The sequence below is a fragment of the Rhinoderma darwinii genome, chromosome 3, assembly GCF_050947455.1.
Source record: "Rhinoderma darwinii isolate aRhiDar2 chromosome 3, aRhiDar2.hap1, whole genome shotgun sequence".
Lineage (NCBI taxonomy): Eukaryota > Metazoa > Chordata > Amphibia > Anura > Rhinodermatidae > Rhinoderma > Rhinoderma darwinii.
The window spans coordinates 232,592,011-232,619,876 of NC_134689.1; the positions used below are offsets into that span (position 1 = coordinate 232,592,011).

At 43.6% G+C, this 27,866-nt stretch overlaps 1 protein-coding gene and 1 long non-coding RNA gene across 5 annotated transcripts in view; one reads left to right on the top strand and one right to left on the bottom strand.

Annotated features, from left to right (window-relative positions):
• The window catches only part of CHCHD3 (coiled-coil-helix-coiled-coil-helix domain containing 3), a 209,727-nt gene extending 208,956 nt beyond the window's left edge, over window positions 1-771 (bottom strand). Inside the window, exon 1 of one of the 3 annotated variants that reach the window (XM_075855097.1) lies at window positions 581-771. In XM_075855097.1, coding sequence (XP_075711212.1) covers window positions 581-661 — 81 coding nt within the window. In that variant the 5' untranslated portion in view covers window positions 662-771. The remainder of the gene's footprint in view (window positions 1-580) is intronic. The other 2 variants (XM_075855096.1, XM_075855095.1) reach the window with 2 other exon arrangements.
• LOC142747985 (uncharacterized) lies at window positions 735-27,668 on the top strand. 2 transcript variants are annotated; one of them, XR_012882113.1, is made up of 5 exons: window positions 735-879; window positions 8,300-8,399; window positions 8,629-8,757; window positions 25,226-25,281; window positions 27,224-27,668. It is a non-coding gene; the product is annotated as an uncharacterized LOC142747985 (long non-coding RNA). The 2 variants fall into 2 exon arrangements; XR_012882114.1 differs by lacking the exon at window positions 735-879 and adding an exon at window positions 882-945.
• Window positions 27,669-27,866: the final 198 nt, after the last annotated feature.

Consider the following 27,866-nt stretch of genomic DNA (forward strand, 5'->3'; position numbering starts at 1 on the left):
GGGTACAGAGTCTCCTTGACCCCATGCTTTAGTTTTGGAATAGGTAGCAGTGTATTTATAAATAAAGAGGGCACCAAACTACTATTCTGCCAGGCAGGGGCCGGACATTGGAGACTTCAGATCTGACAGCTCCTGAGAGTTGCTCGCCCTTCTGACATGAAGCGGTTTTCAGAATGAATGTAATTATGGAGTTGCTGTACAAGCAATGTCCAGCGTACAGAAAACCATTCTACAACCAAGGTCAATCAAGTCAACCTTGAGAGGTCACAGTTGGGAAAGTAAAGAAGTTCACCTAGAACTTCACCTTCAGTGATTGAGCGAAGACGTTTCATTATTTGCCATTCCTGCCCTACTCCCCACTCACAAATATACACAAAAGTAACAACAAGTGGGATTTCCATGACAGGTGTATGTGCACCAAGGAAGAATACTGGTGCAGCCGTAAAGTGCCATGTTGTATGCACAGTGATACGTGCTTGGATGTAAATAAGGCCTGGGGCAGCTTGTGTGATATAATACAGTCCATAGACCGCTCCGTGCCATGTGTTACGCCCTTGTCAAGTTTTCTCCCATCACTCACCCGGATTCCTTTAACCACCGTGATGTTATCATTCTCGTCCGCCTCGAAAGACACTCTTCTAGTGCTGCCGCTGCCTCCCATGTCACAGTCCGCCTGACAGCCACTATGCCAGGGACAGCAGCCGGGTCAAACAGTGCAGGCCGCAACAAGAGGACACTAGCCGGCAGCCGCTCATCAACTACAACGCTGCTTATTGGCCAGTGGCGATAACGCCACGCCTACAAGTGATAATGCTGGATGCTCATTGGTGGGTGGATGCCCGGGCAACACAGAAGCGGAAAGTTTCTTTAGGTTAGAAAGTGAGTTGAGAGTCATTACCCAGTGTGCTGTCTGTGTGTTGTGGCGGAGAGTGGCAGCTGTGTTACGTCAGTACCAACATATTGCCAGGGTGGTAGTTGGACGCGGCAGCTCTGTTCTAGCATGTTATGTATGGAGGGGGGCCCTGAAGAATGCAGACTGTCTGCAATGGTGGATTAACCTGCGTCCTGTCATATATTGGTGACCACAGTGTGATTGACAGTAAATTGACCTGCAATGTCTATTTGAAAATCGGCAGCATGTCAATTTATCTTGTGTTTCCGTCTTAGAATTGTATCTGATAAGTTTATAAATAAAAGAAAACGCACTCTGTCCACAACTCAATTCTGTGTGAGATTTCCGCAGCATTTACGGTAGCAGCAAAGTGTAGAAAATCTCATGCTGTGGAAAAAAAATTCAGCAAAAACGTTCATACATTGACCTGCATTTCGGATTTTAAATCCGCAGTATGTTAATTTATGATGCGTTTTCTGTTGCGGGATTTCCCCATTGAATTTAATGGGGATGTAAAACCTGCTACAATTAGACAAGTGTTGTGACTTTTGCTGTGTTTCCGCCACAAAAAAATCACAACTCAGAAAAACAACAACTTATACTTATCGCCCGGGTGTCATAGCAACACTATCTTCTGTTCTTCCAGTCCTGCCTCCTGGTTTGATGTTTTAGGCTGCAGCATCATCCCGAGAGGCTGGACTGCACATCAACGGAGGGACGCGTCGCCATGACTACGGCCGGGTTAAGTATGAATTTTTTTTCTAGCGTTGCTTTTTACAGCGTAAATTCCACCCGAAAAACTGCACCACAACGTGATGCGTTTTTTTTCGGATGGAGTGTGCTGTGGGTTCTAGGTTGGATACGCTGCATAGTTTTTGCGCAGCGTATCCGACCTGTGGGAAACAGGCATAAACACTGCATTTTTTTATGCGTTTTTGGGTGCAGATTTTACATTTTGATGCAGAAACATGCATATTTTATGCTGCAAATTTTAGTGCGTCTTTTTATAAACTTGTCAGATACAAGTGTGAGACGAAAACGCAGGATAAATTTACATGTTGCAGATTTTAAAATCCGCTCCGCAGTTCAATTTATGGGCAGAAAAATTCTGCAACATGTAGATGTGGGTAAAATAACGCTTCATTATGTAATGAGGAGGTTCCCTTATACAGGAGTGTAACCAGCCAGCCCCGGACCCATGTGCGAGCGCCGCTTACTATTGTAGAGCAGAGAGCCATTGCCTCTTTGCCCCACCACTTTTGTAAACCACAGGCTGTTTTTGTCCTGTGGCCTACTAGAGGTCGGAAAGACACTGAGGACGTCGTCCTGGTGCAGACTTCATGTTGACCTCACTGCAATGCGTTGGGCAGCAGGCAAAAGACCCAGCAGCTCGTTTTGGGAGCAGGGAAAGGTGAGCTTGTGGGGTTACTAACTGCTAAATGGAGGCACAAAATTTGGCACTGGGGCTCAAAGGACTCCAGTTATACCCTTACTACAGTCTAATATGTATGGATGCAGCCCGCTGTCCCCTGCACTCTGTCAGGGCACAGTTGTGTCAGTATTTTGGATCACAGCAGGCTTGGTACTTTGTTCCCCTGAGAGATAAACCGCTGCCAGACACCTCTATTCCATTTTCCCCATTCAAGCCAAGCATGCATGTGTATGGGGCAGCCAGGGGAGATGGCTGTCGGACGAAAAAACTTTTGGCTGATAGCTAGGGCTGAGCGACAATGGCAGATCATCATTGGGCGTTTCGGTCGGCCACCTGGGGCCCAAGGCTCCCGGGGGGCCCATGGCCGCCCCAAGTACAATGCGTTTTTGCCGCGATTTTTCCACGAATCACGGCTAAAACCGCAACAAAACGACATTGTGTATGTCCTGTAAAGGACCTGCGACATAAAGGTCACATGACCTTATGTCTGCAGTTCTTGTTACTGATTAGAGACCTGCTGGTCACATGACCGCAGGTCCAACAACAGCAAAGAGAGAAGACCAAGAGGTGAGCTGCTAGGTAAGTATAAGGGGATCATGGATTTTTTTAAGGGGACTGTGTTTAGGTGGTCTGCTCTGTGGTCTGTATTTAGGTGGTCTGGGTCTGTATTTAGGGGGTCTTATTTAGGAGGTCTGGATTTAGGGGATATCTATTAGTTTAGTGGGTCTGGTCTGGGGTCTGTATTCAAGGGGTCTGGTCTGGGGTCTGTATTTAGGAGGTCTGGCCATTCCCCAGGCGACGTATCCCATTGTATGCCATATGTTTTTGCTGAATTCAATAAAATCCAGGGTATCAATTGGTCACGAACTGCTTCATCGTTTCGTTCACTGTAACTTGACATCAGTAACAAAATCAGTTACTGCATATAGCGTGAGCGCCACACTTTCCACTGCCCACCCCCGGTAATGGAGGGGGGCCATTCTCTTTGGCTGTATGGGGCCCAGAAATTCCTGATGCCCTGTGTTTAGGCGACCGCAGTGCCCATCATCTTGTAGACAAGTTGATTAACTTTAGCTGCCGCCACCATGGGGTCTGACTAGGGGAGGCCTCAACACCATTCAAAGAAACAAGGGGGCTGGGGTCACGATTTGCTGGCAGCCAGGCCCAGTACTTCCTATCCAGAATGGCTCCAATACTCTACCTTGCTGCATGCCCCCTCTAGCATCTTTACCTACAGTGCATTTGGAAAGTCTTCAGACGCTTTCACCTTTTTCACATTTTATTATGTTGAGGCCTTGTGGTAAAATAAAAAAAAATTAACTTGTTCCCCATCATTCTGCACTCAATACCCTATAATGACAAAGTGAAAACAGAATGTTAGAAATTTTTGCAAATTTCTTAAAAATGAAAAACTCTAATTTCACATGTACATAAGTATTCAGACCCTTTGCTATGACACTTAAAATTTAGCTCTGAGGCCTCCCATTTATCTAGATCATCTTTGAAATGTTACTACACCTTGATCTGAGTCTACCTGTGGTAAATTCATTTGATTGGACATGATTTGGAAAGACACCCCTGTCCATATAAGGTCTCACAGCTGACAATGTGTGACACCCATGGCCACGGACCGTAGGGATTACTCACCCCCCGACGGCGGCAGCCATGGATCAGTGAGCGCTAGCCCGCATCTCCTCCTCAGGAGACGCAAGCGCTCACTTCCGCTTCACTCTGCTGTGTCCCATAGGGTGCGCGTGCACGCTCGTGCCCGGCCTTAAAGGGCCAGCGCGCGCACCTGAATTGTATATCAAATTAGCCCATGATCACCCTGGACTATAAGAAGGGCTTCCTTCATTGCCTGAGCGTTGTTGTGTTTACCCATGTTAGTTTTTGCAAATGGTCCCTTAGTGTTTTCCAGTTCCCAGTGTTCCCATACCTGTATCCCGTACGGCCCAGGGGGTCCAGGCACCCATCGTGACACAATGCATATCATAGCAAAATCAAGCCATGAGGAGGAACCAACTGCCTGGTGAGCTCAGAGACAGGATTGTGTGAAGGCACAGATCTGGAGAAGGGTACAAAAAAATCTGCTGCACTGAAAGTTCTCAAGAGCACAGTGGCCTCCATAATTCTTAAAGTTTGGAACAACAAGGACTCTTTCTAGAGTTGTAAGCCCCACCAAACTAAGTAATCGGGGGAGAAGGGCCTTGATCGGAAAGGTGACCAAGAACCCAATAGTCACTCTGGCTGAGCTCCAAAGATACTGTGTGCAGATTGGAGAAAATTCCAGAAGGTCAACCATCACTGCAGTACTCCAGTAATCTGGGCTTTATGGCAGAGTGGCTAGAAAGAAGTCTCTTCTCAGTGAAAGCCCACCTGGCATTTGCAAAAAAAATCACCTAACGAACTCTCAGACTGTGAGAAACCAGATTCCGTGATCTGATTAAACCAAGATTTAACATTTCGGTCTAAATTCTAAGCATCATGTCTGGAGGAAGCCAGGCACTGCTTATCACATGCCCAATAACATTCCTACAATGAAGCATGGTGGTGACAGCATCATGCTCTTGGGGCGTTTTTCAGCAGCTGGGACAGGGAGAGTCGTCAGGGTTGAGAGACAGATTAATGGAGCAAAGTACAGAGATATTCTTAATGAAAACCTGACAGAGCTTGAGAGGATCTGCTGAGAAGAATGGCAGAAAATCCCCAAATCCAGGTGTGCAAACTGTGTGGCATCATAACTTCTCACCGGTTTGTTTGAGGATCCTCTGTGCCGTCTGGGAGATGGTGGTGTCGTGGTCATTGGCATTAACCCCCTTTTTGGTCAGTGCAGAAATAGGAGCTGTCATAGAGGAGATGTGAGGAATAAACTGGTGGTAATAATTTGCGAATCCCAGCAGGCATTGGACAGCTTTGAGTCCCTGCGAACGAGGCCAGTTGAGAATTGAGGACAGCTTGGCTAGACCCATTTGAAGCCCCTGATCGGAAATTACGTACCCCAGGAAAGGCAGGCTGGTTTTCTCGAAGGGCATTTCTCTAGTTTAGCAAACAGGGAGTTCTCTCGCAGACACGGTAACACTTTGCGCACATGCACACGATTAGTCTGAATATTGGGAGAAAAGATTGAAATGTCATCTAGGTATACCACCACACAGCTGTATAATAGATCTCGAAAACTGTAATTAACAAATGACTGGAAAACCGCAGGAGCATTACTGAGTCCAAAGGGCATGACGAGGTATTCTAAATGCCCATCATGAGTGTTCAACGCGGTTTTCCATTAGTCTCCTTCACGGATACGAATCAGGTTATAAACTCCACGAAGGTGTAGTTTGGTGAAAATTCTCTCCCCCTATAAGCGGTCAAAGAATTCAGAGATCAATGGTAATGGGTACTTGTTTTTTAACGTGATATTATTCAACCCACGGTAATCAATGCAGGGAGCCATCTTTTTTTCCCACAAAGAAAAACCCTGCGCCAGCAGGAGAGTAGGACTTACGGATGAATCCTCTGTCTAGATTCTCTAGGATATACCGAGATATGGCCTCCATTTCGGGCAAAGACAGAGGGTAGACTCTACCTCTGGGAGGCGTGGCGTTGGGAACCAGGACTATGGCACAGTCGTACGGCCTGTGAGGTGGCAGCGATTCAGCTTGTTGTTTACAGAAAACATCAGTGAAGCTTTTATATGGAGTAGGAAGTCCTGCTGAGTTAGGTTCTGTAGGCTGAGGCATGGATGGGCGAATAGTTTGTAGACTATGTTGGTGACAGAAGTCACTCCAGCGGGTAATTTGAGTTCCAGTCCAGTCAATAACAGGAGTGTGCTTCTGCAACCACGGTAGACCCAGTAGCAAAGGGTTCAGAGAGTTCTTTAAAACGTAGAAGGAGATACGTTCCTGGTGCAGCGCCCCTGTTAACATGAAAATGGGCTCGGTGACAGGATAGATAGTCTCCTGTAGAAGCCTCCCATCCACAGAAGCAATGGACAAAGGTTTGGTTAGTTTTTGAACTGGGATTTGGTAGCGATTTACCAGGGACTGGCGCAGGAAATTCCCAGCAGATCCGTAATCTAGAACGGCTTGAACGCAGAAAGGACAGTTTTGCCGGTATGGTCATCTTTTGAGAGGGTGGTACTCCACCTAGGGTAGCCTCTCCTACTTGCCCTAGGCGTTGGAGTTTTCCGGCCTCACTGGACAGTCCTTGAGGAAGTGCGTTTTTCCACCACAACATAAACATAAATTCACCTTGCGTCTATTCTGGCGCTCCTCAGGTGTGAGTCTTGTTCTCTCCACCTGCATGGGTTCATCCGACCGAGAGGAAGGTGAGGCAAGAAGAGGCCTTTGGAAGGTTGGTGCCAACCGTGATGTCCAATTGCCCCGAGCAGATTCTTGTTGCCTCTCGCGGAAACGTATAACAATCCGATTGGCCAGAGTGATCAAGTCATCGAAAGATGGTGGAAGGTCTCGGCCAGCAAGTTCATCCTTGATTCGGCCCGCCAGACCCTCCCAGAAGGTAGATACCAAAGCCTCGTTATTCCACTGGAGTTCTGTAGCCAGGGTGCGAAATTGAATGGCGTATTGGCCTACAGCGAAGGTTCCTTCCCGGAGCTTGAGAAGAGAGGAAGCTGCTGAAGACTCTCAACCCAGTTCTTCAAACCCCTTTTTTGAATGTGGAGAGAAAGTTCTGACTGTCATACATTATGGGGCCGTTTCTCTCCCATAAGGGCGATGCCCAAGCCATCGCTTCGCCAGAAAGAAGGGACAGGATGTAGGCCACCTTAGCCCTGTCTGAGGAAAAATTATGTGGCATGACCTCAAAATGGATGGTGCTTTGATTAACAAATCCCCTGCAGGTCTTGGGGTTACCCTCATAGCGGGCAGGCGTAGGTAAATGTAGTCCTGGACTATAGACAGGAGCTTGCGGTAGGGGTGGCTGATCAGAGGCGCCGGAGGCGCTAGTCGTTCAAACGAGTGGACACATTTTGCAGAAGCTGGAAAAGCTGGTCTTGGTGGACTCATTGTTTTGAACGTTTTTGAGCCATATCAGCTGCATCAGGCAGGGCTTTGTCAAGGGCATTCATGGCTTGTTCAAACTATAACGGTTCTCACTGGTTTGTTTGAGGATCCTCTGTGTCGTCTGGGAGATGGTGCTTGTAACCCAGGGCAACGCTTGGCACAGAGAGTTTAGAAGCAGTCAGATGAATAGGCCAGAAGTCAGGACAGGCAGCAGATGTCGTAACGGGTATGGATAGCAATAGGTCAAGGCAGGCAAGCATAGTACAAGTTCATGCAGAGGTCACAACGGGAAATCCAGACAAAGGCAGAAGGCAAGGTAACAGGGAAACTGGGTACAGGGAAGCTCACAGGGATAACTTGGTTGAACAAGCAAGGATTTGAGTGGGGAGGATCCTAAAATAAGAAGTCTTAGGATTTTGGCATGCCCTGGTGCTATAAGAAGGGAAGAGTCAGCGCGTGCGCCCTCTAGTGGCTGCAGCCACACATAGTGGATGACGGCCGTGGAGGAAGGTGAGCGATGCAGTTACCTGACGAAGCCCAGAGCCTGCAGAGCGTCCGGATCAGGTGAGTGGAGCTCGGGACGAGCATGAGGGAATGGAGGGTACAGGAACCGGAACAGAGGCCGTGGAAGCAGCGGGGAACGGCGCGGCAGCCGTTACAATACCCAAGAAGACTAGAGGCGAATATCACTGCCAAAGGTGCTTCAACTAAGTACTGAGTAAAGGGTCTGAATAATTATGTCAATGCAATATTTTAGTGTTTACTTTTCAACAAATTAGCAAAGATTACTAACACTATGTTTTCACTTTGTCATTATGGCGAATTGGGTGCAGAATGATGGAGGGAAAACTTGATGATTTTTTTTATTTTAGCTCAAGGCCTCAACATAACAAAATGTGAAAAAAGTGAAAGGGTCTGAAGACTTTCCAAACGCACTGTATCTACTTGCTTTCATTGCAGACTACTCGCCCATGAAGAGAGGAGAAGAGGTAGCAGGAAGACAAGAGGCAGCAGGCGTAGAAGAAGCGCTCTTGCGGCTGCCGCTGCAATCCTACATGGGGTAAGTTGAGTGTCCCAGAGATTACCCTTATGTCAGTATAATTATATTTTAGGTGTAGCAGACCTGAGTTATGAGAAGACATTTAATAGAATAAATTAGTCATTTATGAGCGCGGCATTGCGAATGTTTAATTTCCCTGATAATTTTATAGATGCTGTTTTCACAATATATCATCACCCTACTGCCAAATTTGCTGTTAATAATATGTTTTCGTCCCATTTCTCCATAGGTAACGAAACCAGACAGAGATGTCTACTGTCCCATTTGCTATTCGTCCTCACTATAGAGACACTCCTGCAAAAAAATAAGAAAAGACGATGAATTTCAAGGTTTGCTTTGTGGTGGCAGAGAGCATAAGGTAGCAGCCTTTGCTGATGATCTCTTAATACTTATTACAAACTCACAAAGTGCCCTGCCACATCTAGTCTCTCTTTGAATCCTTTAATTTAATCTCTGGCTTTAAAATTAATATTTAAATTAAAATAAATATTGCTAAATCACAAGCTCTCAACCTTACCTGACTTTGAGGGGCCTATACAATACAAACCCATAGGTCACCCCATTTTAAAAACTGCACCCCTCAAAGTATTCAAAACTGCATTTCGAAAGTTTCTTAACCCTTTAAGTGTTTCACAAGAATTAAAGCAAAGTAGAGGTGAAATTTACCAATTTTATTTTTTTTGCAGAAATTCATATTTAATCATTTTTTTTCTGTAACACAGAAGGTTTTACCAGAGAAACGCAACTCAATATTTATTGCCCAGATTCTGCAGTTTTCATAAATATACAGTACAATATGTGGCCCTAGTGTGCGAATGGACTGAAACACAGGCCTCAGAAGCAAAGTAGCAACTAGAGGATTTTGGGGCCTTCTTTTTATTAGAATATATTTTAGGTACCATGTTAAGTTTAAAGAGGTCTTGTGATGGCAAAACAAAGGAAACACCCCAAAAAGACTCCATTTTGGAAACTACAACCCACAAAGAATTCATCTAGGGGTGTAGTGACCATTTTGACCAAACAGGAGTTTCATAGATTTTATTAGAAATTGGATGTGAAAATTAAAAATTGTAATTTTTTTCAATAAGATGTAGTTTTAGCTAAATAAAAAAAACCACAATGTCCACAAGGAATAAAGAACAAAAAGCCCCCCAACATTTATAACGCAACTGTAAAGGATCTGCCAGACACAACTTCTGTGTCAACGCCCATAGGTAATCAGTCTGCACCTGCTTCTATGTCTGTGAGACTGACTCCATCTTCCACCACCCAGGATGGCAGGCTTAGGAGTGGGAGAGCCTATCACAGCCTGGCCAGACGGAGCTAGCTCCCACCCTCTGTCTATTTATACCTGCCTTTCCTGTTCCTCCTTTGCTTGTGATTCTTCTCTGCTGGTTTCCTGGCCCTGCTGCAGCTTCTTGAACTACTGACCCTCTGCTTGTTATTGACCTTGGCTTTACTGACCACTCTTCTGCTCTGCGTTTTTGTACTTCGCTCATCTCCTGGTTTGACTCGGCTCGTTCACCTCGCTTGTTGCTCACGGTGTTCCCATGGGCAACTTCCCCATTTCCCTGGCTTCTTTGTACCCTATATATCTGGAATTATTGAGCATCGGTGGATGATTCCTACAATCAAGCTCTAATATACAATTCTAATTTATTACGTTGTATATTTTTTTATATATATATATTGTTTGTTTTCTATATTTTTAGTATTTTTTCTTTATCATGTTATATTTTTTATAATTTTTTTTTACTTTTTTCTTCACCTTTTATTTTTTATCATTTTTTGTATTTATCTAAATTTTTTATCTATTTATATATTTTATGTTATTACTTTTCGTGTATATTTGTAATATATATGTCTTTATATGTATGTTATTTGGATGTCTATGCCTATTGTGATATCATTTTGTATACTCTGTCCATATTTCCTTTATATACTTGTTAATTATTTTTTGCACTATCAATTTAAATGATTTATTGGCTGTATATTGCACACATATCTATTTTTTTTTACATTATACTTATATTTATTATATATTTTTTCATTTATTTCACTTTTTATTGTAATAGCACTTTTCTCATTTAAATACCTTTTTGTTTATGCACTTTTTATTCATTCAGTTGTTCTCACAGTTTATTTTATTTTGTTTATTTTTATTTTCACATTTTGTCTTCACTTTTATTCACTATTATTAGACAGAGTTTATGTAGGTGTCATTTATATGTAAACTTTATGCATAATTAATTTTTATATTAGATATATATTTATATATTTTTTCATTACATGTATATAACATATATTATTTTTCTTCTGTTATTGTGTTAATTTGATCTATCAGATATTTATAGATTATTTATTATTATTATTTTTATATATATTTATATATCCTTCATGAATTGAAATTGGTATCTGTTATTTTTATGACACCATGCTTACATTGTCCTTATAGAGCTGCTTCTTACATACCCATCTGCTCCCTCAATTCCCTGTATGTCTCACTCACCTAGTGTTTGTATGTGTACGTACGCTCCTCCACGCATGCGCTGTGATTCCCTCATTCCGGGGTGCAAATTTTGTTTATCCGCATCTCCTTGGTGATGTGCGTCCTGCGTCACCTGACGGGACGCGTCATCACCATGCGGACACTCTGGCGCTTCCGGTGATGAGGAGTCTCGCAAACATGCGGTGTGAGCGTTGATCTGCGCAGCATCCACAGGTGTGTAGTATTATTAGTGCTAGCTATCCTATATAAGTTCCCCTTTATTTTAATATCGTCAGCCTCCTGACGAAGCCGGTCCGTGGCGAAACGCACGTCGAGGCGTCTTTGCTCCTGTGTCCCATCTCAGCCTTTCCATCATGTCCTTAGGTATGTGTTACCTTTTTTAGCATTAGGATAGCATTAGATGCTGCCGTACTTCCATCACTATGCCTGTTTATCTCTATAGGCTTTCTTACATATCTTCAGATTATCGTCCTATACTCATTATGCAGTTTCTGTAGCGTTTTTTGGTTTATTTACTTGTGCAACACATATTCAACTATCTCTTTATTTTTTGGTGTTATCTGATATTGGACATTTGACTCTGAGTTGGGTCAGGTCTGTTAACCCTTTGGTATACTTATCGGTTTACCTTGCTGCTGCTCTCCATGTGTTTGTTTGTATGTTCATCATATTTCATGTGATACCATGTACTGTTATTTATAAATAAATATATATATATTCTTTTACAATACGTGGCTGCTATATGTATAATACCATTTATTGGGGTGTTTTGTCCCCTGTGCTTCAGTGCTTCTAGGTTGTTTCTATAGTCGTTGGGGACCCCCTGCTTTTCCCTTTTTTAGAGGTTTTCTGTAGGTTTACTTCTTTGTACCCTTGTCTGTTTGTCTGTCGTGCACCTATTGAGTGTAGGGACCGTCGCCCAGTTGTACCCCGTCGCCTAGGGCGGGTCGTTGCAAGTAGGCAGGGACTGAGTGGAGGGTAGATTAGGGCTCACTTGTCTGTCTCCCTACCCTGACATTACATTTTGAAGCACAAATTTTTCTGCTTTGGTTTCTTGACACCGTCACTGTTGCGATGCCCCCTAAGGTACCAGTACAGTGGAAACTACCCAAAAGTGACTCCATTTAGGAAACTACACCCCTTGAGGAATTCATCTATGGGTGTAGTGAGGATTTTGACCCCACAGGTTTTTCATAAGTTTTATTAGAATTGGGCAGTGAAAATAAAAAAAATACTTTTTCTTAAATAAGACGTAGCTTTAGCTCAAAATTTTTACCTTTTTTTTAACAAATAAAGGAAAAAATGAATGCCAGCTTTTGTAAAGTATTATCTCCCGAGTACGGCAATTCCCCATATGTGGTCATAAACTGCTGCCTGGGCACAGGGCAGAGCTCAGAACGGAAGGAGCGCCATTTGGCTTTTGCAGATTTTGCTGGATTGGTTTCTGGGTGCTATGTCGCATTTGCAAAGCCCCTGTGGAACCAAGACAGTGGAATCCCCCCAGAAGTGATCCCATTTTGGAAACTACACCCCTCAAGGTATTCACCTAGGGTTGTAGTGAGCATGTTAACCTGCAGGTGTTTTTCAGAAATTAGTGTGCACTCGATGTTGCAGAGTGAAAATGGGAATTTTTCCATAGATATGCCAATATGTGGTGCCCAGTTAGTGCCACCATAATAAGCCAGATCTCTAATTATTATGCTCTTTCCCAGTTTTAGAAACACCCTACATGTGGCCCTAATCTTTTGCCTGGACATTCGACCAGGCTCAGGAGTGAAAGAATACCATGAGAAATTGAGGCCTAATTTGGCGACTTACAAAGTATTGGTTCACAATTGCAGAGGTTCTGATGTGAAATAATAAAATAAACCTTTGAGAAGTGACCGCATTTTGGAAACGACACCCCTCAAGGCATTTATTAATAGGTGTAGTGAGCATTGTCACCACACAGGTCTTTTCCATAAATGAATGCGCTGGGGATGGTGCAAAGTAAAAATTAAAATTTTTACCTAGATATGCCACTATGCAAATATGTTGTGCCACTGGAGACACACACCCCAAAAATTGTTGAAAAGGTTCTCCCGGGTATCACGATGCCATATAATTGGAAGTAAACAGCTGCTTACTGGCACACTGTAGGGCTCAGTATGGAGGCAGCGCCATTTGGCTTTTGGAGCGTGGATTTTGCTTGGTAGTAGTTCTTTTTGGAATTTTACTTGTATTTCAGTTTTTAATGTGGGGGTACATGTAAGCTGGGTTGCGTATATCAGGGGCATAGTCAGGTGGTATAATAATGGGGTAAAAAAATAATCCATAGATGTGTGTTACGCTGCACAGGCCAGTATCGCACTGATAATTGGAGTCCTTTCTTATCCCCCTTTTAGTACACACTCTGCACATTTTGCAGTTTGGGGAATTTTGCTGGGAAAGTGTTGTCCTGGTATAATACGGGCACCCTCGCTTCCAGCAGATATGTTTAGGCCCTACCCTTCCTGGTTCCCTAATTTAGGGCCTTGATAAATCGCCGCTTGAAACAGAAGAAATGTTCGCCTCGGGCCTGTACTACTGCATATTCTTTCTTTCCTGACTTTTTGGAGCCTTAAAGGCATGGTGTTGCCCTAAAAACATGTTTTTTTTTTAAAATTTAAACATTTAGTGTGTGGGTGATTAAACATTGTTCAAATTTTTTTTATTTTTTTCGCGAGTCAGGAAATATTATAAATTTTTTCTAATTTATAATACTACCCATTTTTGGTCACTAGATGGAGCTAGTTCCCAAAATTGCAGCATTGCAACATTGGGTTAAAAGCTCTCGCTCTAGTGAGCTCTCAGCATCCCCCCCTCCTTTATCCTGGCTAGTGCCGGGATAAACGAGGGGTTTGAAAGGTTTAACCTCCTACACTGTGTGTCGCCATTTTTTGAGGTAACCCACAGTGTAGTAGGTTTACATACAGTAGTAAACACACACAAACACTAACATACATTGAAATCTCTTACCTGCTCCTGCCGCCGCGGCTCCCTCCGGCCCGTCCGCTCCCTTTGCTGCCGCTGTTCCATGTGCACAAGTCCGGAAGCCGCGACCGGAAGTAGTAATATTACTGTCCGGCCGCGACTTCCGGTCCACAGGAAAATGGCGCCGGACGGCGCCAATTTCGAATAGGACTGTGTGGGAGCGGCGCATGCGCAGTTCCCACACAGACGCCGTACACGGACGTGAATGGGACGGGAGCCGTTCACAGTCCCTATGGGACTGTGGCTGCCGTACTCCATGTCTGTGTGTGTCGTTAATCGACACACACAGAAATGGAACAAAAAATGGCAGCCCCCATAGGGAAGAAAAAGTGTAAAAATAAGAAACAGTAAAACACAAACACACAAATGAATATAAACGTTTTTATTAAAGCACTAACATCTTTAACATATAAAAAAATTATTTGTGATGACACTGTTCCTTTAACTAATTTTATTTTTTCATAGATGGAGTGTTATGAGGGCTGCTTTTTTTTCAAATCATTAGTTTTTTAAATTATTTATCAAATAAGTCCAACGATTTACAAAAATAGAAAAAGTGTACACTTAGAAAAGTACAAAACATTGCAATCAAGGACAATGAAGGTATTCAAAATGAAAATCACTGGGGGGGAGGTAGGGAGGGAAGGGAAGGAAACAAGGATAAACACCAAGGAAATATCCGTACAATAGCATGTTACAAAGAAAATAACAATGACAATAATAACAAAAGCCAAAATCCCAAGCATGTGACTTCAACAAGGCAACATATCAGTCCACATGTGCCATTGGGCTTTAAAACTACCCATCCTGTTCTGTCGGAGTGCAAAAAGTCTCTCATACACACAATGTGACGAAACGCTATCAATAACCTCCCACAAAGGAGCCATGTCAGACTTCCATTTTTTAGCCACCAAAGTTTAACCGAAAGGCAAATATGGCAGACTAGAGCTCTGTGAGCCGGCAAAACCGCTACCATAGTTAAGGACAGAAGGGCCATAGCCGCGTTTGGTACAAACGCAATACCCAATAATCTAGAGAAGAGATCAAAGACTGAAACCCATAATGGAGCAATAACAGGACAATCCCAGAAAATGTGATATAAGGAACTCACGCCCCCACACCACCGCCAGCACAGAGGACTAGGAGCCGGAAAGATCTTTCTACAGCTTAGAGGGAGTATAATACCATCTTAAAAGGAGCTTGTGGTGAACCTCCGGAAGATTTGAATTCATAGTCGACTTAAGCGTCCACTTAATAGCTTTAGACCAATCATCAATAAGGTAAGTAGATCCCAGATCCCCTTCCCACTTTAACATTTGCGGAATCTTAGAAGACACCACATCCCCCAAGATCATATCATAGAAAGACCTTGTTAACTTTAAATCCCCCGTGGAAGACGTGAAGATCATGTCATACAGCTTAGAGGGAATTAGAACTTGTGTGTGAGACCTAGAAGGGAGGAGGTGTCGAGCCTGCAGGTACTTAAAAAAAGAGTGTGAAATTGCAAATTCCGACCTCAATTCCGAGAAGGATTTAATAGAATCATTCCGAAAAAGGTTGTCTAGTGTCTCAATTCCCAAAGTAGCCCAATCCCTCATCTTTAAATTAGGAATCAATATCTCAAGAGCATCTACGGATAAGGAAAGCCTATGAGCAGAAGCAGAGGAGGGTATCGTTCTTCACGCTTGAAACGAAACCTGCACCGTAGGAAATTTCGGCATCAAGCTATTAGGAAATTTCGCATGAGTCAAAAGTAACGAGGGAAGAGAGACATCTCCTATCAAATACCTTTCAATAGTGGGCCAACTAGAGCCTGAGAACGGAGTGCAGCAATATCTCAAGGAGTAAAGGGCCCCAAGTATAGAACCGGAAAAGCCAAACCTCTTCATAGTCGAAAAGGCAAACTCCCAGTGTATCCCGTCTGACTAGCCTCCGCCTTAGAAATCAAATTAATAATACGGCTGGTACCGTCTGGGGCCTGTCGCCCCTGAGTAAAACCCACCTGATCATTATGAATAACAGTAGGACGTATAGTCAAGAGGCGCTGGGCCAATAGTTTCGAATCACAATTTAGCAACGATATGGGCCTAAAGTTAGCCGGGAGAGTAGGAGGCTTCCCCTGTTTTGGAATAGTCACAATGGTGGCCTGCAGCATCTCAGCAGGAAGACTACCTCTGGACATTGTGGCATTAAAATTACGGGCCAGATAAGGGGCTAAAATAGACTCATTAAATTTATAATATTCGGAGGAGAACCCATCCGGTCCTGGAGCTTTCTGTGGTTTGGCTAATCTAGTAACTTTGGCCACCTCTTCAGGTAGTATAGGAGTGTTTAGCTGGTCAAGTTGAAGAGAAGATATTTTAGGCAGATGAATCTGATCTAGAAAATTGTCTATGGCCTCTTAAGTAGGATGCAGTATAGTAGAGTCGTCCTTTAAATTATAAAGTTTGGAATAGAACAGGCTAAATCTGCCTGCAATATCCTGAGGGCTCAAAATTTTTGGATCACTGCCTTCCGCTAACAAAAACGGTATCTTGTACTTTTGCTGTTTCTGTTTAACTCTTCTCGCCATAAATTTACTAGCTTTGTTATGCGAAGTGTAATATGTCTTGCGAAGGGAGGTTAAATGTTTGTCAAAGTCTGCTATTAGAAGTTCCCTTAATTCCTGTCTGAGTTTAGTCAAAGCGTCATGCACAGTGATTTGAAGGGGAGGATTGATGTTGGGACTCCAGGGCCTTAATCTGTATGAGAACTCTGTCCATATCTGCCTGTTTTTTCTTTTTATAATGTGAACTCTGTTGGATCAAGAGGCTGCGCATCACCACTTTATGGGCATTCCACAACATAAAGGGGTCTATGTCTGGGGAGTCATTAAGATCAAAATATTCCTGCAATTGAGAGGAAATACGCCCTTTATACTGGGCAAGGGCTATTAAGAAGGTATTGTTTCGCCAACACATGTAAGGACGAGACAAGGGCGACAGCGCTATTTGCATGGAAATGGGGGCATGGTCTGACCAGGTGATCTCTCCCACTTCACCTCTCAGCACCGACTGAAGCAACCATTTATCCACCAGGAACAAGTCTATCCTAGAAAAGGTGTGGTGACAGGACGAATAACATATAAATTCTCTGGATGAAACATTATGACATCTAAATACATCATAAACATTCTCCCGCTGAGCCCATGGCGATAAGGTAGGGAGAGATCTCTTGCTCCTACTAGTGGTATCCAGAACTCTGTCCGTAATGATGTTAAAATCTCCACATAAAATAAGTTGGCCTTGTTGAATTTTGCGAATTTTCCGCATGGATTTGTTTAGAAATCGGATCTGAGAAGCATTGGGAGCATAAATATAGACTAAGGTAAGTAATGTATCATTGATAGAACATATCAGAGCAAGAAATCTCCCCCCGACATCAACCAAGGAATCAATAAATTTAAAATCCAGAGTATTCCTAATCACTACCAAAACCCCAGCCCTTTTACGTTCAGAGTTAGCCATAAATATGTGAGGAAATTTAGCATTCACAAAGGTAGGACACTGGGATTGTTGAAAATGAGTTTCCTGCAGACACATAATATCCGCACCAGACGTCAGAGCCTCCTTCCAGGCAGACGACCTTTTAAATGGGCTATTCAATCCTTTAACATTAAGCGAGACAATCTTAACTGCCACAATCAAAGTTATAGAGCTGCAACGAAAAGCAATTAATACACAGTATCCTCTCCATATTGACATCTTGGAAAATACAGAAAAAGGTATTCTTGGTGAAGCACACTTTGGGTAAGAAAACAGGGAAAAAAAACATACGTATCGGAAAAACAACATTCCCTGAAGATGGTCCCAGCAGGATCCAAAAGAACTCTGCGATCCTGTAAAAAGCTCTGGGGACAAAAGTTCGACCAGATGAGACTCGACCTCATGTACCACAGCAGAAAATAGAGTACCTCAGCGAGAATCCGCCTTCTTCGACCAGTCTGGAGAGAGTCTAGTTGGTCCTTTGGGAAAGGGTTTCAGCAGTGGATCAGACAGTTGAAAACCCCACTCTGACAGTAATTTAATGCCATTAGCAGGTTTAAGAAGGACATGTGTACGGTCATCCTTCTGAATCAAAAGCTTTGTAGGGAAACCCCATTTATACGGGATCTTGTTATTGCGAAGCAATAAGGTAACAGGGAGGACGTTTCTCCTAGCCTGTAGCGTAGCTTGTGAGAGATCCGCGTAAAGATGAATTCTTCCATATGGATCAGGCAATTTCTGGGCTTTCCTAGCAGCAAACATCAATGCTTCTTTCACATGGAAGAAATGGATGCGGGAAAACACGTCACGTGTAATGTCTGCTGGCAAAACCTTTGGCTTAGGTAAGTGGTGAGCTCGATCAATAATCCAACCTTGAGGCTGAGAGTCAGGCAGTTGTGTTTTAATCAGCTTTTGGAGATATCCTTGGAGGTCAGCTTGTGAGACTGATTCAGGTATGCCACGAAATGTAACATTATTCCGTCTATTCCTGTCCACCGTATCCGCCATTTTGAATTTCATAGCCTCCATCTCCTCTTCCAAAGCATAATGTGCGTCAACCAGATCATTGTGAGCCTGAGTGAAATCTCCCATCTTGTTTTCCACATGGTCCACTCTGGAACCCAGGTCCTCTATGGAGTTATTAAGCTTGGCACTGATTTTTAGAAGATGCTGTTGCAGGGACCCTCTAAGCGCCATCACAAGGCCTTTAATAAACGTTTCTGATGCCACCTGATTCGTGGTGGGAAGACTAGAGATTGGGTCACCGTCAGACGAGAACGACTGTGCAGCCTCTAATGCAGAGAAGTTAGGCCTCTGTCTAGCAGGGCTGCCTGCAAGCGAATCATTCCCCATATCTTGCTGTCGGTCATCCGCCATGACAGCGTGACAAGCGTGGGCCTCATGGAGAGAACCAGAAGAAGGAAGCACCTTCTCTCCCCGACTATCCAGAGAGGTAAGCTTGGGGCAATCAGGGGCATGTGAGGACTCACCAAGAGAGGCAGAGGGGGAAGCCGGCCCCGAGTCCCTGTCACTAGCACAGGAGTCGCCGGAGGAGTTGGAGCCGGCGCCATCTTGAATCCCGTCTCCGCATGCTGCGGGTGGAGAAGAAGTCCGTCAGCCGTTTTGGACCGGACTTGTTACCCCTTTTCCTGGTCATCATCTTCTCCTTGAACAGGCCAACCGAAGAAGAGCAAGCAAATAGCCGTGAGTATGCTGTAAATCAGTTGCTTAGAGGACTTAAGACGGAGCTCAGAACTAAGCGTCCGCCACAGTCAGTATCCAGGTCCAAACCATGAGGGCTGCTTTTTAGTGGGACAAGATGTAGTTATTACAGATACCATTTTGGGGTGCATGCGACTTTTTGATCACTTTTTATCCTATTTTTTGGGAGGCAAGGTGACCAAAAAATAGCAATTCTGGCATAGTTTTTTATTTTTTTTTATACAGCATTCACCATGCGTTATAAAGTACATGTTGATTTTATTCTGCGGGTCCATATGATTCCAGCGATACTAAATTTATAGAGCTTTTTTATGTTTAACAACTTTTTGCACAATAAAATTATTTTTATAAAAAGAATGTATTTTTTCTGTCGCCATGTTGTGGGAAGCATAACTTTTTAATTTTTTTGTCAACGGAGCTGTATGAGGGCTTGTGTTTTGTGAGACCAGCTATAGTTTTTATAGGTAGCATTTTTTGATACATGTGACTTTTTGATCACTTTTTATTCCAATTTTTGTAGGGCAAAGTGACCAAAAAAACGGAAATTCTGGCATTGTTTTTTAGTTTTTTTCTTTATGCCGTTCACCATGTTGAATAAATAAAATAATATTTTTATAGTTCAGGCCGATACGGTCGCGGTGATACCAAATATGTATGGTTTATATATTTTTTTCAATAATAAAGGACTTGATAAGGGAAAAAGGGTGATTGTGTTGTTTTTTATTACTTGAAACTTTTAATCTATGCTTTACAACTTTTTTTACACTTTGTTTTAGTCCTACTAGGGGACTTGAAGGTCCAACTGTCAGATTTTTTTTTCTAATACATTGCACTACCTATGTAGTGTAATGTATTAGATCTGTCAGTCATTCACTGACAGCAAGCCGATTAGGACACTGACACCTGGCCCCCGCACCGATCTGCTACTCCGTCTGCCTCTGGGCACTGGACTATATTGCCGGAAGCAGATGGGCTTCGGTCAAAGAATAGCGGCCGAGCTGCATCTGCTTTCGGCTCCAACTACTGAATATCGTTCCAAACATCCATGGCGGCTCAGTGTGTTGGGTCCGGGTGTCAGTCACGCATCGATCATATACTGATGACCTATCCAGTGGATAGGTCATCCATTGTCAGAAAGTGGAAAGCCCCTTTAAGGGCTCATTCAAATGAGTGTAATACTCGTCACTGTGATTTCCGTTGAAATAACCGATAGCACATGGACACATTTATTTCAAATAGGGCTATTCAGACACGCGTGAGTTTTCAGGCGAGTGTCTATTGTATGAAACTCACTGCATGTCCTATATTGGTGCGTTTTTTGCGCACCTTGTCGCACATTGAAATCTATAGGTGCATAAAAACCACGTACAGCACACGGACTAAATCAGTTACAAAGAAATGCAGAAAAATAAAAAAAAGAAGTTCTTCCACGGATGTTAAAAATGCATGCCACCCGGAAAGCACACTGGCGCCATACGCAACGCACACTGATGGCATGTGGACGTGGACTGCTAGAAATATGCTGCGTTTGCCCCTGCGCAAATTGGACACGCTCGTGTGAATGTAGCCTAAGACTATAGGGGCTTTTCAGATCAAGTATATTTAAAGTGGCATCATGTGACAGATCATGTGATATTTTGATTGCACACAGGGGGCCTTATTTAACTATGTGACATCTGAAATTACCCCCTTGACGCACCAGGACGTAGCGGTACGTCATGCATTGCAATGCATTAACGCACCGGGATGTACTGGTGCGTCATGGATGTAAACTGTCACCCTGTCAAAGGACAGGGGGACAGAACTGTGCCATCAACTGTTTATGACAGTTGATCAGCACAGTAAGACGGCAGAGTCCAATCACAGCGGTCCCCTGACTGCGATCGCTGTGATTGTCAGCTATTTTTCACAGCTGAAATCCTGCTGTAACGGCCAGGACCGGAGCTAGGTTCCTATCCGGCCGATTAACCCCTCAGATGCCATGATCAAAAGTTGCATCTAGGTGGTTAGAACGCACCTGATGGTTGCTAATGACAATGATTGGCACGATGGTTGCTATGGCAAACGGAGGACTAACAATGGCCTCTTAGTACGGAAGCCTAATAGGTAGTTCAGTGTATTAGAATAGCAAGGGCTTCAAGTCCTATAGTGGGACAACAAAAAAGTTAATAAAAATGTAAAAAAAATAACTTTCAAGTTAAAAAAACAATAACTGCCTTTTTTCCCATAATGAGTCTTTTATTATAGGAAAAAAATGGAAAACATAAAAAAGTATACAAATGTGGTATCACCGAGTCTGTAACGACCCAAACTATAAAAAATATCACGCTAGTTTACCCGCACGGTAAACACCAAAAAAAATTTAAATCAATTACAGAATCGCTGTTTTTTGGTCAACACAACATTATACCATTAAAAACTACAGCCCGTCCCTCAAAAAAACAAGGCCTCCCACAGCTTTTTTGATGGGAAAAAAAAAAGTTATGTCTTTCAGAATATGTTTGTAGCAAGTCTTTGGATAGCACTAGGTTAAGGCGTGGGTGCATAAGTAGGATCCCAACCCGATCCAATGGAGAAAAAGCACTATGCACACCAAAGTGGAAAGTCTTTTGCAGATAAATAATTTATTATATTTATAGCCAATGACAGTGCAGTGCGACGTTTCGGTCAATACCATGACCTTCCTCAGGCACTATAGAATTCACAAACATATATTATATAAGTATAAGTTCCGTAACAGCGGGTACAGAATGTCATCAGTAACATGGAGAAAGCAAAGTAGTTGTACAGATCACAAATGTATATAAATCTTCCTAGGAAGCAATATTAAGTAATTGAGTACAATAGGTACTATTTGTCATAGGTTACAAATAGTAAAAAAAAAGAAAAGAAAATAATTTCATCATGTGGAATGCATACTACAGATATTAGAACATGCATGCATCAGCGCATAAACTACAGAAAAAAAGGCGTGAATAGCCTGGAGAGGTTGCGGATTATCAGACAGTGAATATATGCCATATATCAAATAATTTGTTACAAATATTTGCAGTGTTTAGTCAGGAGATATTAACACAAGAATTATTAACACAAGGATAGATAGTTGATGGATAGCAATAGATGGTACTTAGCATAGATACTCTATTTGGATAGTCTGGAGAAGTACTACTGTATGTGAATGTCTATGGTCTTATGTGTAGAGAAAGATGATAGGTAAAGTAAAACTACGATATTATGTGAATAGTGCAGGGATTTACCTTAGTCAATGTATGATCCTGTATGGATGGCGCATTCGTATGGCGGCTGACCGCTGTTCGGCGCTACAAGGGAATCTGGAGTATCTTCTATTTATGTCCCGATGTAGGGTCACCTGTGTTGCCTCGTGGTGCTTGGAACGCACAGGTGGAACGCAACGTGACCAGAAGTGGTTGTAGGACCGGAAGTGGTTGTAGGACAGGAAGTGGTTGTAGGACCGGAAGTGGTAATCGGACTGCGCTGAGTGTTGCTAACAAATGGCTAATTAGAATATCGCCGTTGATTGGATGGTGAGGATAAACACAGCGCTGGGGACACATTTTGTTGTTGAAGACTTAAGCAGAACGATGACGACCAGATCTCAGGTATGACTAGTATTGCACCGTCACTAGTCATCAACATTTCGTCCAAGTCCCTAAGTCCGGCCCAACTCAAACTCCTGGAAAAGGGGCTATCATTCTGCCCTACGTACAGGTATGACTTGTTCCAATTGGACATGGACCTGAATAGGTTTTTCAGGATGCTTAGACTTCGGGTTTATTTTTCCAATCCGGAAGAATCCCGAAGACCAGATGACCGAGCAACCTCCACAATGTCTTCCACCCTCACCTCTAAGGAACTCGGGTTAAGGAATAAGTGTTGGATTCTCCCCCCCCCCCCCCAAGAATTCCCCACCCCTCGAGACCTTCATTAAATTTATCCAACAGGATATTAACACTTTCAATCATGACTTTATTCTGGGTTATTATAAAAGCCAGTCTAATTTGGACAACCTGGACAGACAAGCCCTTACCTCATTGATTGAGGATAAAGAACTGGTCATCAAACCGGCTGACAAGAAGGGAGCTCTGGTCCTCATGGATAAGAGTGACTATGCTGATGAAATTCAGAGGCAATTGCAGGATGACACTGTATATGCACACATTAACCATGACCTCACAAATCGTATTTCTCGTAGGATAGGGACTACCCTCAACAAATATCTACAGCTTAACGTAATAGACCAAGACACAGTCACCTACCTTACCAACATACATCCCATTACACCAGTTTTTTATATTCTCCCCAAAATCCACAAAAGGTTAGATAAACCCCCAGGGCGCCGAATAGTTGCATCTACTGACTCAATATTATCTCCACTGTCAATATTTTTGGAAAGATTGCTGACACCTCTAATCAAGGAAACTACGTCCTTCCTACTCGACACTAACTCTTTCCTCAACACTATATGAGGCATACACACCTTACCTCCAGGGACAATTTTGGTCACTTGAGACGTGTGTAGTTTATATACCTCCATCAAACATGAAAAGAGCATTAAAGCAGTACATGAAATCATGAGCAAAAACGGGAAAAACACCTCCATCATTGAATTGAGCATCGATCTGTTGAATATTGTCCTCAGCGAGAATTTTTTCCTATTTGAGGACTCGTACTACATTCAAAAACAGGGCACAGCGATGGGCTCTAACATGGCACCCCCTTACGCAAACAGCTATATAACATACTTTGAGGAACATCACATATACGCTAACAATCTTTACAAAAACCACGTACTTGTTTGGAAACGCTATATAGATGACATTTTCTGTCTATGGAATGGCACACTAGAGACCTTACTGGAGTTTTCCCTGTACATCAACTCGGTATGGTCTGAGTTACAATTCACCCTGAACTATAATCAGACATCGATCAACTTCCTTGATACCAGAGTCATCCAAAACGAAGATGGCACCTTGAGCACGGACCTCTTTGTAAAAGAGACAGACAGAAACAACTTGTTACATTTCTCAAGCTGCCACCCATTAACCACAAAAACCACCCTTCCGAAATCCCAATTCGATAGGGTCAATAGAATAATGGATAACATTGACAACAGACAAACAAGAAAAGAGGAGATGTCTGATAAATTCAGAAAGAGGGGCTATCCAGAAAGAGTAATACAACAGGCCGAAATCCCAAAGAGACGTAGAACATCGAACAGCAACATCAAACGCATTCCATTTGTCCACACGTATCACCCCTGCTCATACAAAATACATCACATTATTTGTAAGCATTGGTCGCTCCTTCAAGAAGCGTATCCCACTATTGATGAATTCAAATCCCCTTTTTTACCCTGTGTCAAGAAACCCCAAAACTTAAGTGACAAATTAGTAAGGGCAGACATAGGCTCCAGCAAAATAGTTTCACGACAGCAATTTCTTAGGACCCCTAAAAAGGGAACTTTCCCATGCCTGTCATGCATGCATTGCTCTAATGTTATTAAAGGTGACAAAATCTACCACCCACACACAGGACGCGGAATTCAAGTCCATGACTACTCTACATGCAACAGCAACTATGTGGTATACATCATTAGATGTCCCTGTGGCCTAGCATATGTGGGAGAAACCACACAACGAATACGTGACCGCATTAAACAGCACAAATCCACCATACGCTGCGGCAATACACTCCTTCCCTTTCCTGCCCACTTCATTGAACAAAAATACAATATATCTCAATTACATTTCCAGGTACTGAAACACATACCCATCCCCAGGAGAGGGGGAAACCGAATACTTACACTGAAACGGAGAGAGGCATACTCGATCCACACGCTACAGACACTGCACCGCAAGGGATGCAATAGGGAATATGAAATCAGCAGCTTCTTGTAACATATTTAATACTCGCCGTTAGATATTAATCAATGATTTTATCTACCTTTAGGATCTACTTATATATATGTAGTCTTAGCATCTCATAACATTGAGTCCATAATTATGCAAATGATACTAATTACTGCTATTTTATTACAGACTTAATAACATCATCCAAGGTCTCAGGATCCATACAGGATATTCTTCATCACCATGTATCCTTTCTACTTGACATGATTCTTTTCCACATTAGCCCGTTCATTAACCTCCTATCTACTAACGCTATACTCTATATATACCTATTTCTTCATTACTGTCCCTTTTATTACCTAAACATATTTCTCCACGTGCCAGTTTAAGTGTCGCTAAATGCAGTCCGGCGGCTCAGTTAGCACACATGTCAAGATTGGGCAGCCCCTTTTTAGATAGTGCCGCAGTGCCCTCTGTGGATGCTGCCGCAGTGCCCTCTGTGGATGCTGCCGCATTGTCCTCTGTGGATGCTGCCGCAGTGCCCTCTGTAGATAATGCAACACACCCCTAGATAAGGCCACAGTGCCCTCTGTAGATAAGGCCACAGTGCCCTCTGTAGATAAGGCCACAGTGCCCTCTGTAGATAAGGCCACAGTGCCCTCTGTAGATAAGGCCACAGTGCCCTCTGTAGATAATGCAACACACCCCTATATAATGCCAGTGTCCTCTTCAGATACTGCCACACACCCACTTGTAGATCATGCCACAGTGCCCTCTGTAGAGGCTGCCACAGTGCCCTCTGTAGAGGCTGCCACAGTGCCCTCTGTACATTCTGCCACAGTGCCCTCTGTACATTCTGCCACAGTGCCCTCTGCAGATGCTGCCACAGTAATGTCAGGGGCTTGCCCAGAGCTGGAGTCCCGGAGCAGAGCCGCTTCTGGCACTCTGCCTGGGATTCCAACTCTGCTCCTGACATCACTGTCCATATATGGACAGAGATGTCAGGGGCAACCCCAGAGCTGGAGTCCCAGGCAGAGCGCTAGTAGGCTCTTCCTGGGACTCCAGCTGTGCTCCTGACATCACTGGGACTCCTGCTCTGGGGAAGCCCCTGACATCATTGTCGATGTATGGACAGCGATGTCAGAGGCTCCCCAGAGTCCCGGAGCATAGCCGATAATAGCGCTCTGCCCGGGACTCCGCTCTGGGGAAGACCCTGACACACTGTCCATATATGGGCAGATATGTCAGGGAATTCCACAGCGTCCCGGAGCAGAGCCTATACTAGCGCTCTGCCCGGGACTCCGGCTCTGGGGAAGCCCCAGACATCGCTGTTCATATGTGGACAGCGATGTCAGGGAATTCCACAGAGTCCCAGAGCAGAGCCGACACCAGCGTTCTGCTCGGGATTCCGGCTCTGGGGAAGCCCCAGACATCGCTGTTCATATGTGTACAGCGATGTCAGGGAATTCCACAGAGTCCCGGAGCAGAGCCGACACCAGCGCTCTGCTCGGGACTCCGGCTCTGGGGAACCCCCAGACATCGCTGTTCATATGTGGACAGCGATGTCAGGGAATTCCACAGAGTCCAGGAGCAGAGCCGACACCAGCGCTCTGCTCCGCTCTGGGCAAGACCCTGACACACTGTCCATATATGGGCAGCGATGTCAGGGAATTCCAAAGAGTCCCGGAGCAGAGCCGGCACCAGCGCTCTGCTCGGGACTCCGGCTCTGGGGAAGCCCCAGACATCGCTATTAATATGTGGACAGCGATGTCAGGGAATGCCACAGAGTCCAGGAGCAGAGCCGACACCAGCGCTCTGCTCCGCTCTGGTCAAGACCCTGACACACTGTCCATATATGGGCAGCGATGTCAGGGAATTCCACAGAGTCCCGAAGCAGAGCCTGTACTAGCGCTCTGCCCGGGACTCCAGCTCTGGGGAAGCCCCAGACATCGCTGTTCATATGTGGACAGCGATGTCAGGGAATTCCAGAGTCTCGGAGCAGAGCCGATACTAGCGGCTCTGTGTCCCGCGGGCCGCAGATGACAGCTCCAGGGGCCGCATGCCGCCCGCGGGCCGCGTGCTTGAGACCCCTGATCTATTGCTATCCATCAACTATCTATCCTTGTGTTAATAATTCTTGTATTAATATCTCCTGGCATGCCCCTTTCTCCTTAACTACCTCTATAGATCATGACTAAACACTGCAAATATTTGTAACAAATTATTTGATATATGGCATATATTCACTGTTTGATAATCCGCAACCTCTCCTGGCTATTCACGCCTTTTTTTCTGTAGTTTATGCACTGATACATGCATGTTCTAATATCTGTAATATGCATTCCACGTGACGAAATTATTTTCTTTTCTTTTTTTTTACTATTTGTAACCTATGACAAATAGTACCTATTGTACTCAATTACTTAATATTGTTTCCTAGGAAGATTTATATACATTTGTGATCTGTACAACTACTTTGCTTTCTCCATGTTACTGATGACATTCTGTACCAGCTGTTACGGAACTTATACTTCTATAATATATGTTTGTGAATTCTATAGTGCCTGAGGAAGGTCATGGTATTGACCGAAACGTCGCACTGCACTGTCATTGGCTATAAATATAATAAATTATTTATCTGCAAAAGAATTTCCACTTTGGTGTGCATAGTGCTTTTTCTTCTTTCAGAATATGGTGACAAAAAATAAATTATTTGAAACAAAAGTGATTTTATTGTGCAAACGCTATAAACCCTAAGAAAACTATATACATTTGGTATTGCCGTAATCGTATCAACCCGCAAAATAAAGTAAATATGTAATTTCTAGCG